This window comes from Cucurbita maxima, unplaced genomic scaffold, assembly GCF_002738345.1.
Source record: "Cucurbita maxima cultivar Rimu unplaced genomic scaffold, Cmax_1.0 Cma_Scf00038, whole genome shotgun sequence".
Taxonomy (NCBI): domain Eukaryota; kingdom Viridiplantae; phylum Streptophyta; class Magnoliopsida; order Cucurbitales; family Cucurbitaceae; genus Cucurbita; species Cucurbita maxima.
The window spans coordinates 1,221,659-1,235,882 of NW_019272054.1; the positions used below are offsets into that span (position 1 = coordinate 1,221,659).

General features: G+C 34.9%; 3 protein-coding genes across 3 annotated transcripts; 1 reads left to right on the forward strand and 2 right to left on the reverse strand.

Moving 5' to 3' along the window:
* The first annotated feature begins 398 nt into the window (after positions 1-398).
* On the forward strand, positions 399-3,110 carry LOC111469107 (DET1- and DDB1-associated protein 1-like). The gene is made up of 4 exons (XM_023114350.1): positions 399-663; positions 2,399-2,459; positions 2,608-2,669; positions 2,771-3,110. The coding sequence occupies exons 1-4, from the start codon at positions 580-582 to the stop codon at positions 2,861-2,863; spliced, it is 300 nt and encodes a 99-aa protein (XP_022970118.1). The 5' UTR covers positions 399-579; the 3' UTR covers positions 2,864-3,110.
* Positions 3,111-3,782: 672 nt separating this feature from the next.
* LOC111469106 (heavy metal-associated isoprenylated plant protein 39-like) lies at positions 3,783-4,516 on the reverse strand. The gene is made up of 3 exons (XM_023114349.1): positions 4,412-4,516; positions 4,242-4,317; positions 3,783-4,152 (listed from the first exon to the last, which is right to left on the reverse strand). The coding sequence occupies exons 1-3, from the start codon at positions 4,415-4,417 to the stop codon at positions 3,833-3,835; spliced, it is 402 nt and encodes a 133-aa protein (XP_022970117.1). The 5' UTR covers positions 4,418-4,516; the 3' UTR covers positions 3,783-3,832.
* Positions 4,517-7,127: 2,611 nt separating this feature from the next.
* LOC111469045 (monodehydroascorbate reductase, chloroplastic/mitochondrial) lies at positions 7,128-13,714 on the reverse strand. The gene is made up of 18 exons (XM_023114267.1): positions 13,499-13,714; positions 13,244-13,421; positions 13,051-13,150; positions 12,838-12,915; positions 12,544-12,615; positions 11,915-12,033; positions 11,708-11,792; positions 11,495-11,584; positions 10,628-10,729; positions 10,443-10,532; positions 9,930-10,010; positions 9,352-9,423; positions 9,154-9,248; positions 8,960-9,048; positions 8,715-8,777; positions 8,584-8,624; positions 7,819-7,989; positions 7,128-7,374 (listed from the first exon to the last, which is right to left on the reverse strand). The coding sequence occupies exons 1-17, from the start codon at positions 13,506-13,508 to the stop codon at positions 7,855-7,857; spliced, it is 1,500 nt and encodes a 499-aa protein (XP_022970035.1). The 5' UTR covers positions 13,509-13,714; the 3' UTR covers positions 7,128-7,374; positions 7,819-7,854.
* Positions 13,715-14,224: the final 510 nt, after the last annotated feature.

The following is a 14,224-nucleotide window of genomic DNA, read 5'->3' on the forward strand; positions in this document are numbered from 1 at the left end:
CTCCATTTTTTATATGTACTTTTTAAAATATTCATTTCAAAAAATATTTTTAATGGATAATTTTACATCCTAACAAATCCAATAATATTTGATTGGCAAAAATATAATATAATATTTTACCAACAAAATTTCTAAAAAATTCAAATGGGAACGTTACAACATTGTCTTGGACACGTATATATAATATAAATATATATATACAATTAAACCCGATAAACTTAGGTTATGTCCATAAGGGCAAATTTGTAATTTGATTAGTAATAATTATTAATAAATCATTCCAACAATTATTAACGCCTTGAAAAATATAATTATTGAAAATAAAATAAAATAAAACATAATTTTGGAGAAATATTTAAATTAAAATTACTTGGGGGGTGGGTATAAAATTATGATTCACCGAAGATCCACTGGTTGTTAATCCAATGGCGCTGTGATTCCTAATGAATCGCTTCTACAAAAACCACTTCTCTGCTTCCTCCTCCTCCTCCTCCTCCTCCTCCTCCTCCTCCTCGTTCTTGTAACACAAATTTCCCTCTGTAGATTTCGAACACTCAAAATATATTCAGCGGCGTTTTGATGGGGTCTATGCTCGGTGACCTGCCGTCATATGACCCTCACAACTTCAGCCAACTCCGACCCTCCGATCCTTCAACTCCTTCTGTAAGTTTTCAGTAATGGCGGAATCATCACCCCCTTTGTTTTCGTTCTTGTAATTGATTTCTGTAATCGTTCATAGGTTTCTTTTGTTTTCTTGATCCTGTGTGTTTTCCTCTATTTGTGATGATTGTTGTTTCATTTCTATTGATGCGAATTTGCTCGAGGTGTTGTTTCGTTAAGGTAGGATGTGAATTTGTGATGAAATTGAACCTCCGTCTGATCTTCTTTGCTCTATTGTTATTTGGATTCTCCCAATATTTGTTCGCATTATTGATCTGTTTTCTGGTGTTGTTTTGATTGAATTCCCCAGAGCGTCGTGTTATGGGAAATTTTGTTTTCGTTTTAGGACTCGGAATTCTTACATGTATGTTTCGATTACATTACAATTGAGTTTCGCTGTTGGTGTGTTTGATCCAGAAACCTGAAGAAGGAAGAATCTAATGAAGTTCATTAGTTTTCTATTAAACGGCAAGGGGTTGTAACATTCTATGAATTGTCCATTTCTTACACATAGATGGCTCCCCCTTTTCCCCCGAAACCAAAGAATCAATGGTGTTCTTGTTTCGATTGTTACCTCTTTTTTTCACTCTGTCATGGCATTTTAATCTTGTAAAGTCAGTCCTGTGAAAGAAATGATTCGGTTCCTTTGAAAGAAATGATACCAAGGGAACAAATTCTGCAAGGAACAATAACTAAGTTACTGACCTTTCAGAGAAATGATTCTGTTTACTTCTCATATGTAGGTCATCTTTAAGTTTCTAATGATTCTGATGCCCAAAAGTGCTTTTAGCCTTTGAGCTTGGAGCAGCTTGCAACCATTTTAAGTTGCCTCTTTGTTTGAGTATACTTAGGTTCATTGTTTTACAACGAAAAATCCTAAAATTACAGCGACCCGGATTTTTCTATACTGCAAATACACATTCTGTGTTCCTTGTTTCTCTGATTTTCTTGAGTGGTATACAGTTCACTTTCACGGGTTTAAGCTTAAGACTCCCAATGAAATAGTTTGCATAATGTTTGAAGTCATCCAATCAATGCTTCTTAGAAGCTACTTGTGAGATCCTATATTGGTTGGGGAGGAGAACTAAGCATTCTTTATAAAGGTGTGAAAACCTCTCTCTGGAAGATGCGTTTTGAAAACCTTGAGGGAAAACCCGAAAGATAAAGTCCAAAGAGGACAATATCTGCTAGCGGTGGGCTTGGGCTGTTACACCATCTTTGTGTTTTGCCTTTTGTCTTTCTACCTTAAATGGAAACATTAAGATAATGCAGAAGGATCGACAAATCTAGAACCGTTATTGAGAAGTTTTTGATTGAAGAGATTCTGAAAACATCTCATCTAAGCTACCAAACGGTGTGCCTTTCTCCGAAGGGACATCATTTTGGACATAAGACACATTGAAGCAAGATATAACCAATTTTTCCTTGTAATTGTATGTACAAACTTGTGCTTGCTTTGGATGTAACACCCATTTTTTGAATTCATTACAAATGAGGACACTTCACGGGTCGTCGTCACCTGTTAATTTTCCATGGATTGGGTGACCGGTAAATGGAAGAGCTGTCTGGTTCAAACTAAATGCTTTCATTGAAGCTTAAACTGCAGTGGAATGCAACATATTTTTACAAGTGGAGTTTCCAGCTGCAAGAAATTGAACAAGAAGATGAATTCATTTATTTTCTAAGGAACGAGTTGATGATCAAACTTCTCTGATAAGTTGGTTTTAATTTTATGTAGAAGATGATTCCTGCAACCTATCATCCTACCCACAGTAGGACCCTTCCGCCACCAGATCAGGGTAAGCAAGAAAATTTGTTTCTTCATTACTCTTCTAAGGCCATGATTTTACCAACCATACTGATAACTTTGAATCTTGATCAGCAAACTGCTATCATATTCACAAAAGATCTTGGTTGTTGATACCATGTCATTGATTTTTACTGCAGTTATAGATACTGATGCCAAAAATATACTCATACGCCACATTTATCAGCTTACAGAAGAGAAGGTTAGTATGCTTTGATATGAAAAACAATGTATATATGGGGCGAGGTTGTGAGAGCACTCACACATTCCTTGTGGACTTTTCCCTAATCTTTGTAATGGCAGTCAAGAACAAAGAGACCTGCAGCTGAACATCCCGTGCCGGAGCATGGAAGCAAGCAACCAAGAGCATCATCTACTACCAACGCTTCAAATTGAGGTTAGGAGGACATTTTCTTCCAACGATGTAGAATCTGTTGACGTTGTGAAAGATGTGTCCTGTATAATGCAAGCGAATTGCCTGCTCACTGAAGAACAAACAGGTTGGCCCCGACATTTAAATGCTGTATATAGATTTTACTCCTACTAAGATTGTCCTAAACTCAGCCACAGCATATTGTTCTCAATATCATAAACTTGGTTCAAGTATTGTAACTATTTTGTGTCTAAATTTTGAAGTTTGATCTATATTGGTTATTGAGTTTTCAAATTTGTTCATTTCTGTTCTTGAACTTCAAAAACATTTAGTTTAATGGTTGACTTTATAAAAAATAGTTGACTTGAATCATGTAGTAGATCATGCCTTTGTGTAACAGCCCAAGACCACCGCTAGTAGATATTGTCCGCTTCGACCCGTTAAGTATTGCTATTAACCTCACGGTTTTAAACCTTGAGGGGAAGCTTGGAAGGAAAAGTCCAAAGAAGACAATATATGTTAGCGGTGGGTTTGGGTTGTTACACTCTATTACCATAGTTTTTGGTATTTCAGCCTTTCATTTCCTATTTCTTTGTGATTGAAGAAACGAATGGGATTTCTCCCTCTCCAACTTGACTAGAAGTAACGAGTCTCAATAAGCCGTAGCAATATCGACTTTTTTCCTCTTCATTCTGATCTTAAAATGTCTGGACTATTGTATTAATTTAAGTTCATTTATATAGGCGAGTCATGCAATATTTTAATGTCGTATCCACCAAAATCATCTTGAAACGTGTCCCTCCTTGTTCTTCTTCATCGTATAGATGGCCTTTTGAGACAATACTTTCAAACTTAGCTAGTTTAATCCAAAATGCTCGTCTGATGTGTATACTTCTTATCATTCAAAAGTCGATCGAGAAACAATTCAACCAAAAGTATGAAACAACTTGAATTGGGACGATATTCAGTCTCAAAAAAGTTTATTGATCCATTCAAGATATGACACAAGAATTAGGATTCTCCTCTACACTATACACACGGTAATAAGGAGCATAGGAGGGATAACCATTGCTTTTGCACCATTTAAGGATCTCTTCATTCAGTTCAGTTGGGGTCTTCGGCGGTGCTGGCGGTGCTGGCGGTGCTGGTGGTGCTGCCGGTGCTGTTGGCTTCTCTTCCTTCACCGGACCGACGGTTAAGATATCGGCGTAGGGCCAATGCTTTCGGAGCTTTGCAACCACACCAACTGGGTCTACATTCCCAATTACTGTCAGCTTATTGTCCTTCATATCCATGGCGATCGATTCAACCCCTGCAAGTCGAAACAGAGTAATCTCCAGAATCAGTTCATCTCTCAAAGAAGAAGAAGAAGAAGAAACAATTGAAATCGTAATCGATTACCTTGAAGGGAGGAGACTGCTTTCAAGGCCTTTTGCTTCCCTCTGTCATCGTGTAAGTCCAATTTCAACACCACTTTCTGCACACACAAAATTGCTCTGTTAGTTCAAATGAAAACAGAGGAATCAGTAAAACAGAGAGATACAGAAAAACAGAGCACAAACGAAACTCACAATCATTCTGAGTTGGGTCTGAGAATTTCAACTGTTGAAGAAGAAGAAGAAGAAGAAGAAGAAGAAGAAGAAGAAGAAGAAGAAGAAGAAGAAGAATGGGTTGAAAAGGTTGGAGGGTGTGGATTAAATAAGAAGAGCAATCCAATGTGAACGTTTGAATTTGAGAGGAAACAGAGAAGGAAAGGAGTATTGAGCTTCCTTGGTGGCCATGGTTCATGAACTTGTCCTAGTCCACGCCCACAAACTCATCCCTCCACTCTTCCCACTTGGGCCTTTCCTTTTATTTTCGCTCTCTATCTCCGTTTTCAAACTCGACATTTTAACTTTCGAAATTAATATTGGGTCAAAGTCTATGCCCACAAAGTCATCGCTCGACCCTTATCTTTTATTTTCAATCTCTCAGTTTTCAAACCCGACATTTTAACTGTCGAGATTCGAGTTTAGTATTAGTCAAATGTAGTCTACGCCCACAAAGCCATCGCTCGAGAGTTGCCACTTATGCCCTTTCCTTTTATTTTCAATATCTCTCAACTTTCAAATCTGACATTTAAATTGTATTTTCAATATCTCTCAATTTTCAAATCTGACATTTAAATTGTAGAGATTCGAGTTCAAGAACAACATAGACCAAAATGGTATGGTACTAAAGAAGGATAACTAATACTTTGATCTATTTTTATACGTTTAAAAAAGGTACAAACATTATTTTATCCTTTTATTATTTAAAAGAAAGGTTTTAAAAATGTCACGTTTCTAATTTTAAAAGTTTATTGTTGACTAAAAAAAATAAAATAATATCAACAAGTTTATTCCATAAACAACGTTATCAAAACAATCATTTATTTATTTTTTTTTAAAAAAAGAATCTAATAATGTAATTTTCTTGTTTCTTTCATAGATGACGTAAACTCAAAATCCATTAACTAAAGTAATTAAATAATCTAATAAAAATATAAAAAATTAGAAATCAAACTATAAGTTTAGACTATAAATTCTTACTATTGTGTCTATTTAATTATTATACTTAAAAAAAATTAAAATTTTAATTTGGTCCATTAGTTTTTGTCTCACATATTATTCGAGGGTCAAAAGTTGATCACAGTCACATATAAGTGTCTGACTGTCATGAATTTTTAAAAATAGCATTAAAAAGTTTGGAGGTAATCTATGAGCTGTCGATAAAACGGTTTACGTCATACATTGACAGTATAAATTTTTTTAAATATTTTTTTATAAATGTTAATGATATTAATGTTACATTTAAAATTTAATGGGTATGTTTTAAATATAATATCACATTTTTAAATTTTTTTTAAATGTTGGGTACTAATAAATTTTTTTAAAATTTTCAATGATATTTTTAACAAATTATTAACCATTTCCATTTAAAACTATTAATAAAAATATATTTTTAATTTTTGTAAAAATATTTAAAACTTTTAAATCAATAAAAAAATCCAAGCGTGTGCTTTGTCCATTGAGACCTTTTCAAAAACAAAAATGTAAGAGACTGATGACTTTGACCAAACAGACGACTTTGAAACGGCAAGTCTTCTACAACTTAATTACCATCACATCAATGGAGGAATTTCACAGAAAATTCAACACTTCTCTGCTTACTTTTCTTCCATCCTATCACTAATTGATTTCCAATCTCTTATCTAAATATTCGAAAATTATTCTCGAGATAGTAGATCAATTATAATCAATTTTTTAGACATAACTAAAGTCCGGATGGTTCGTGGGTGTTACTGATTAGGCCTGATAACACCCACGAAATTGTTCGGTATTATAACATCGATTGTAAGCGATTTTCTAGATATAACTGAAATTGAGATAAGTTGTAAGTGATTTAGAAATTATTCGGTATTTCAAAGTTCAAGAAAATAGCTTTATGAGAACAATTTTTTAAACATCTTTATACGAAGAAAAATGTAGATTAAAGTAATTTGATTAACAATTTTTTTTTAGAAAATAAATACGATCACCTGACTAGTTAATATAAATTCACTACCAAAGTTTATTCTTCATTATATTTAATATGTAGTTTATGAAAAATAATTGACGGTGCAGAATAGTTTCTAGATGTTGGCATGACTTAATCAATTATTCTCGCAATATAGATAAGATTCAGGAGGTTGGGTTAGGTCTTTGAAAGCATGGTTCTTGCCTCCTTCCTTGGAGCTCGTCCATTCCTTGGGTGATTCCTTGCTCTCACGTTCGAGTGTTTGCTCGTCGTTTAGGCGGTGAGTGAGATTTCTGCTCTTTGCGATATTGAAAAATTTCATCTCAACTAGTGTCATTGTTTCTTAATATTAAATATGGTATTTTTAATAACTATAAGATACATTTATGATTAAATTTAATCCGTGTGAACATAAAAGTTTAATCATTAGACAGGTTCACATTCATAATGAATTATAGATCATTGCCAACCAAACTCTCACAAAGATATACAATAAAGATTGCATAACGATCTAACTTAAAAAATAAAAAATAAATTTAGTTTACAATTCATATTTGAATGCTTTCGTGCAAAAACAAATCCAATGAAATCGAATATGTTTAAGGATATGCCTAATAAACACGAAATTAACTGTAAATAGAAAAAGGTATTTGTATGATAAATACTAAAATGACATCAGCATATGATTTTTTTTTTAATATAAAAAAAAAATCTAATTTTTCATATCATTCCAATATTATCGACTCAAAATTGTGTGCAAAACACCAATATTCTGAATTTTATTCAATTATAATTTATATCAGCCAAACAACCAAAATACATATGGAGAAGATAACAACCAAACTTGAAAGTTTATAGAATTTTTTGTTTATATGAAGTTTGAGGCAAAATTAAAATTAGAAAGGAACTAGGAATGACAAAACATGCTCATACTCGTGCATCTTTAATTCTGCTCAACAACTTTGCTTATTTTGCTTGTGCATCGACTTCAAAGTACCTGCAAAATAACAAATTCAATTAATTTCAATGCTAACATAATAATTTAAAATCATAAATGATTAAACTTATCAAGAACAAATCTACACAGCTTTTCAAAATATTTAACTTGATATAATGAAAACTTGTAAACAAATAAATCTGACATGAACTAAATTCTAGCATTAACTTCTTTTCCATAGGAGTACTTAAAATAGCTGATTTTATGGAACAAATTAGAGGTGGAATAGCCAAATTCGACCCACTAGAACTGTTTCAAACTGCTGGTGTCACTGCTGCCAACAAGCTTATGAAAATGATATATATATATATTTTTTAATTAAGCACTTGAAAAGGAAATTCAAACGCACCCTAAATCCTGAGGCTGATATTCTTTTAGTCATATGATATGATAAGAGAAATTGTGTGTTCAAAATCGATCTAAGGAAAGAGAATAACCAAATACCTAAGAAAAATGAAATGTCAAACATTTCAGTCTAAATCAAACCGAAGCTCCAGTCTGTTGCAAGGATTCTCGGGCAATATCCAGTGCTTCCTCGACTGAAGACGCACTTTGAAGCTTAGCTTTATCAACAGAAGGTTGGAATCTTGCAAGTTTAGGAAGGAGTTCAAATTCCTACAACAAAACAATCATTTCAACGTTAGTTTACTAATAATAATAAGAACCACGTTCTAGTAAAGAGAAAAAACAGTTGAATTTATTCTTTAAACTATGTTATTTCTGCCTATTTAGTTCATGAATCGTAAAATTTTTATTTACACCTTAGAAAAGTTCATGTGGTGGTTAATACAGTTACTTGAATATTGACATGACGCATTATTAAATTAACCAATGATGATTCGACTCAAGGTGACACAAAAAAGTAGATTGACTAGATAAAATACGAGAAAGTTGAGCCAAAAAAAAATTAAGTAGATAAAATGCAATTGAATCTTGTGGCCTATCAACCATTGTTTTATTGACCTATTCCCTTGTACCATACTGTCGCTTAAACATAATTTATTAGTCCAATGAAACATTCCACGTTGAAATCTAAACCTATTGAAATTTTATTCAGGTTTAGGAACCAAACTGACATGACCATCAAAGTTTGAAAGTCCATTTATAATTTTTTTTAAAAAAGTTGCATGGTTTCATATGTGCGTGAAAAAGAAATTCTCCAAGAATGATTGGACCAAACTAAAAATGATAATAATAACCCTGATTTACCTCCGGACTTCCGCTTTCAAGAAGAACCCCTTTTAATTTACCTGTGGGCCAGAAGGAGAAACCTTGTCATCGACATGATGTTAAAGTTATAGAAGGATAAAAGGTATAGATAGAATGAGCGCGATATATACCAGAATCAATCCAAAAAGTAGCAATCTTAGGATCAAAGTTCCCAATTTCGACTGTCTCGCCAACTGTGAAGCGAGGGATTAGAGTCAGAAGACATAATGGTTAGGTAAAGATAAAAGTCCGTACTGGGGGGGGGGGGGGGGGGGGGGGGGGGGGGGGGGGGGGGGGGGGGGGGGGGGGGGGGGGGGGGGGGGGGGGGGGGGGGGGGGGGGGGGGGGGGGGGGGGGGGGGGGGGGGAGCATCATACCATTATCCCCAAAAAATTGCCACCATATTTTCCTAGGGCTCCCTTCGTATTCAAACACCCTTGAGTAGAAATATGGAAGATAATCGTATCTGTTTAAGATAGTGTTAAGGATGAGTACGCTATTGAATGACTAGTGAATAAAGAAACTCAGTTTAAGATCAAATGATAGTTTCAAATAAAATTGTCCAATTTACATTTGAGTATGAGCAGTTAGTAAGGATTTGACACAATGCTGAGCCGATCGACGAGCATGATCCACATGTTCGACCCGAGTTACACGATCATACAGCTGTTTTATTTGAATCACAGTCATTATCTAGTTGAAAAGGAGATTGAAGAATAAAGGCATTCAAGAGGAAGAAGAAGACAAAGAAAAAAGAGAGAAAAACAACCTTTAACGGGAATGCTGCCACATCTCCAACTGCAAAAATTCCTGGTATCTTAGTTCTGAACATGCCATCAACCTAAGGTCCAAAACGTATCTTAGCTTCTTTTTACATGAAAAGAAATCATTTCCTAGGATATTTTCTGTTCATGAAACAATTTATGATTGACAATTTAAGGGAAGCATTATCCGCAATTAAGTTCCAAAAAGTTTACAAAACCTCACACAAGAATACACAAAGAAGAAAGATTTATATGATGCACAAACCATGTAAACGGAAGTATCTCTTACCTAGGGAGAAAATAGTTATCCCAACCCTAACGAAATAGGCATAGGATGTAACTTTCAATTCAGTACAAAAGTTTGGATGATATGTTCTGACGATATTGTTCCAAAACCTAGATTCTTAAGTAATTTTGACGATAAATAAGGCATGTGAAACCAATTAAGCTACATCTTGATTAACTATAAATAATTATTACCGCAGTAGAATATCAATATGCTAAGATTACAGAAAGGTGTCATTCCTTTAGGAATTGGGACGAGTATAAAGAATGAAGAATCTCCTTCATAACATTAGTTTACCTGTATGCCGCCAACATTGCTATTCAATCCCACTTGCTCAAACGGACTGACAGCAGGCTTCGCACCAATGCCTATTACTACCTGAAAAAATATTAATGGAAATAAGACCATATCGATGCACCAGAGTTCTAATTAACATGTGCTGTTAAAAGCTGCAAAACTGAACCTTAGAATTAATCAAACACATGGACGTTGAGAGATAAAGACCACTCAAGTATTTTGGGTGAATACCCTAGCCTACTGGTTACAAGGAACAATGGAAGAAATCCCAATAATGAGGAGATCTTTCCACTGAAGTTAGACTTTCAGTTGCTATTGCGTATATATATGACTCACTAAGAAGGAAAGAAAAATTCTTTTTAGACCATGAGAAAACAGGTTGACTCTGGCATTTTGCTGGAAAGTAAGTCTAGAGTTTCAGATTTGTAGAAAGGATAGGTAAATGGTGGCAGGCTATCCCCACTTGAAGTTCATAATAGACAGTAAAGAGAAGAATCAAATGAACATAAATACCGTGTCTGCTTCAATGGAGGATCCATCCTCAAGTCTAACAGAAGAGACCCGACCATCTGCACCAGCTTCCAAATTTTTTATGGAGGCCCCCTGATTAATGGTTAAACATAGTGATGAATACAATAAATTATTTGAAAATTCCTAGGCTGTAGTGGTGATAACACGAGAGAGAGAGAGAGAGAAACCTTTAAGAATTTGACACCATTCTCCTGGTAAAATTCTTCATATTTCCTGGCCAGCGAAGGAGTAAAAAGTCGTTGCAATAGGTGATTCTCGGGAAATATGATCTATAGTGTTTCAAACCAAGTGGAGAGAAGTTAAAGAAGACATCAAAAGCATTGAAAATTGAATCCCCGAATAGAGAAGGATGATTAAATTCTAAGAAAAATGAACATATATGTCCCATCGGGGATATTCCCAATTTTGCGCAGTTAATTATGTGATCATTTCCACTGACATGCAGAAGATACTTCTAGAATTATATTGGTGCTTGACATTTCAAATCTTCGCATAGCTACGGTAATGTATGCATATATATTGATATATTAATGTTTCTATATAGATAAACATGCAAATTTAACATAAAAAAAATATACTACGCTATAAAGATTCAAAGTTAAGTCAATTGACGATATTTGAATTTTATTAGGTATAGAAATTTTTAATTGCCTACAACTAGAAGATGTCATTCTAATACATTAGGATTGATAAATATATAAGAATTCAGTCTATAAGAAAACCTCTATTCTTTTCCCTAATTTTTAGGTTAAATATTTTATTGAGCTATGTCTAGCTGTGTCCAAACCGTGTTTGAGCCGTGTCAAAAATTAAGGGGAGAAAAATAATTCAGATACATTTTTTAGTGTGTTAGTTCGTACCCATGTCTAACACATGTCCATGCTTCCTATCTGATATCAGTTCAATCAAATGAAAGAATAGTGCAACAACAGATGAGGATTAAATTAGATGCACTGCGCACATAACTTTCAAATTTTCTCTCAAAGAACAAGCTAGTATAGTGAACAAAATTCAAGCTATAGAGGAGTCCATACTGTTGTATCAAGTTTCCAACCAACAGCTGCCGCAGCGACCTCCATACCAATGTAACCACCACCAACAATAACCACCTTTTTTGCTTTCTCCTGGAAAGGAAATGGAAGTCAATTGGTGTCACAAAAAGTAGACTGTAACTTCTGGAGAAAAGAATTTACACAAGCTAGGAATGTGTAAGTGAATGTGCAATACAAGAAAAAAAGGTGAATTACCAATGAGGAAATTAGTGAATCTGCATCTGCAACATCTCGGACGTAGTGAACACCCGGTAGCCCACCACCAATTCTATCTGGAAATCTGATAACAAAGATAGCAGCGGTAGTGAAGCTTTTAGATGCCTATTTTTATAGTGAAATAGCACTGATCAATTACAATATGTTCTTAAAGAGCAGTAATTGAAAAGGAAGGAGTAGAAGCACCTCGAGGCTGTACATCCTGTTGCTATTAAAAGCGCTCCATACTTGAGCAGTTTTCCTGAATTAGTTTTCAGTGTTTGGTTTTCTATGTCGATACCCATAACTGGATCTTGATAAAACGTCTGAAAGGCAAAGAAGAGTGAGTACACAAAGCATTTACTACACAATGGACAAAGCTTGGAGCCACAATTTAAAAAAAAAAAATGAAAAACTCTATTTACAATATGCAATTCGGGGAAGATCAGTCAAAACTTCATATTGCAGATCAACAATAACATATACGCTCATCATATGCAAGTGTAACTTTTACTCAGTCCATGCCTACAACTCCAGAAAATATGTCTACAGATCATTCAATAGTGACCCTTACTTCATATCTGGCATGAGAATAATATACTTGGAATCATAACACTAGCAGCAATAGAAATCAAGAACAACCTTAAACGTTTAAAAATAATACAAAATCATTCCCAATGATCGTTCATAACAGTTATATTATTAGCTATAATGATTTGGTGGCAATATCTTAATCTAGCGTTCCAGAGGTTTCTCTACAATTTAACGGAAACTATAAAATACACAAGTGAAAGGTTCTGCACACGAAAATGTTAAAAACATATGATGACAATTACCTCAATACCTTTATCCTTGTACCACTCTGGCGTTTGTCTTTCCCCACCAGATCCAACACAAGTATGAAACCCCTATAAAAAAAAATTTTAAAAGTAAAATCGAATGTACTTAAGATTAGATTGAAATTATCCAAGGCAAACAAGTGCAGAGTTCAATATGATTTTTTCCCTCAATAAATTCCGGAGTTCACTGAGTGGCCAAGCTAAGAATATAGAAACAGAGAAATCGCAAATCATGTTCAAGAGATTGAAAGCAAATGTAAACTGTAATCTCCAAGAGAAATTGTATCTTACAGGCAAGCGAGCTGGTTTTTTATCAAGAGGAAACAAGTAACCTTTTGTCAGAGCCGGACGCTCGTACGGTGCAACTGCCTGCAATAGAATCAGTGCCAAGAAATTACTTTACGATAAGTTCACAATTCGAAATGGGGAAAACAACCTAATTCGATACCTTCGTTGTCTACATTAAAGAATTTATGCTGGAACGAAACTGTAAAACCAAATTACCTCCTTAGTTACTATACAAAGTCGTCCATCCGCCATCCCGTGCTCGACGAAAGTACGAGCCGCATAACCAGCAGCATTGCCACCACCAACAATCACAAACCTACAAGAACAAAAAAAGCAAAAACCACAAAATTCACCATCCACCCCGCAAGATCCAACAAAATCTGGAAGAGAAGAAATGAAAAACACGGACTCTCTATTCTCGTTAGCGAAAGCCGAGGAGGCAACAACGTAGCTTCTCTGGAAAGATCTGAAAGAAACAGAAGATTTTGGCTGAGCTCTAGAAAAGGAACCAGAGTGCGGACACCAGAGAGAGAGGCCGTGCTTCAGCGACACAGAATTCGATGCAGCTGTCATCATCAATCTACGAACTGCAAAAGCTCGTGCAAAACAGAGCGATCGGCGATGGAAGATCGATCAGAAAAATACACAAGTGAAGAGTACAAACCTGGAAACATGGAAATTGGTGAGAGCGACGGCGTTGGTTATATAATCAAATCAAGAAAGTGGAATAAATTATTGAGAAGCGAGTGATGGTGGCTCTAGAGAGCTCCCAAGGGTCGCGCGAGTGACTATTGAGTGTTGATTCGCTGCACCATAACGGGTTGCCACACGCCCGCCATTTCACTTCTGCAGCACCACTGACAATTTTTTATTCTCGCTCCTCCGTCTATCTGCTCGTTGGGTGCCGCATCCTAAACGATGTCGTTTCCCCGCGAGGGAGGAGCCGATTTGGGCTCGGCCCAAGAAGAATATATTTCCGAAAATTTGTTACTTTAATATATTTATTTCATTTTTTACTTTTATCAAATATTATTTAATAATTGATGATTAATTTAGATATATATATATATTAAGAGATATATTTTAATTTAGCCGACGTGAGACTTTCATCCAACACCTCCTCTCAAACAAAGTACGTCTCCCCTTAATCGAGGCTCGACTTATTTTATTTTGGAGTATTAGTCATTTTTTTATTATGCCTTCAAGGAGCCTCAATTCTTTTTTCTTTTAGAGCTTTTTTTTTACATGTAAAAATTCTACTGACATGACTAAATTTAGAGCATAACTTTAATATTATGTTATGTTGAATGACACGACTGCAAATAATGACGTCAATAATGACTTATAAATCATCCAAATAATGACGTCAATAAAATTATATTTTATTTTA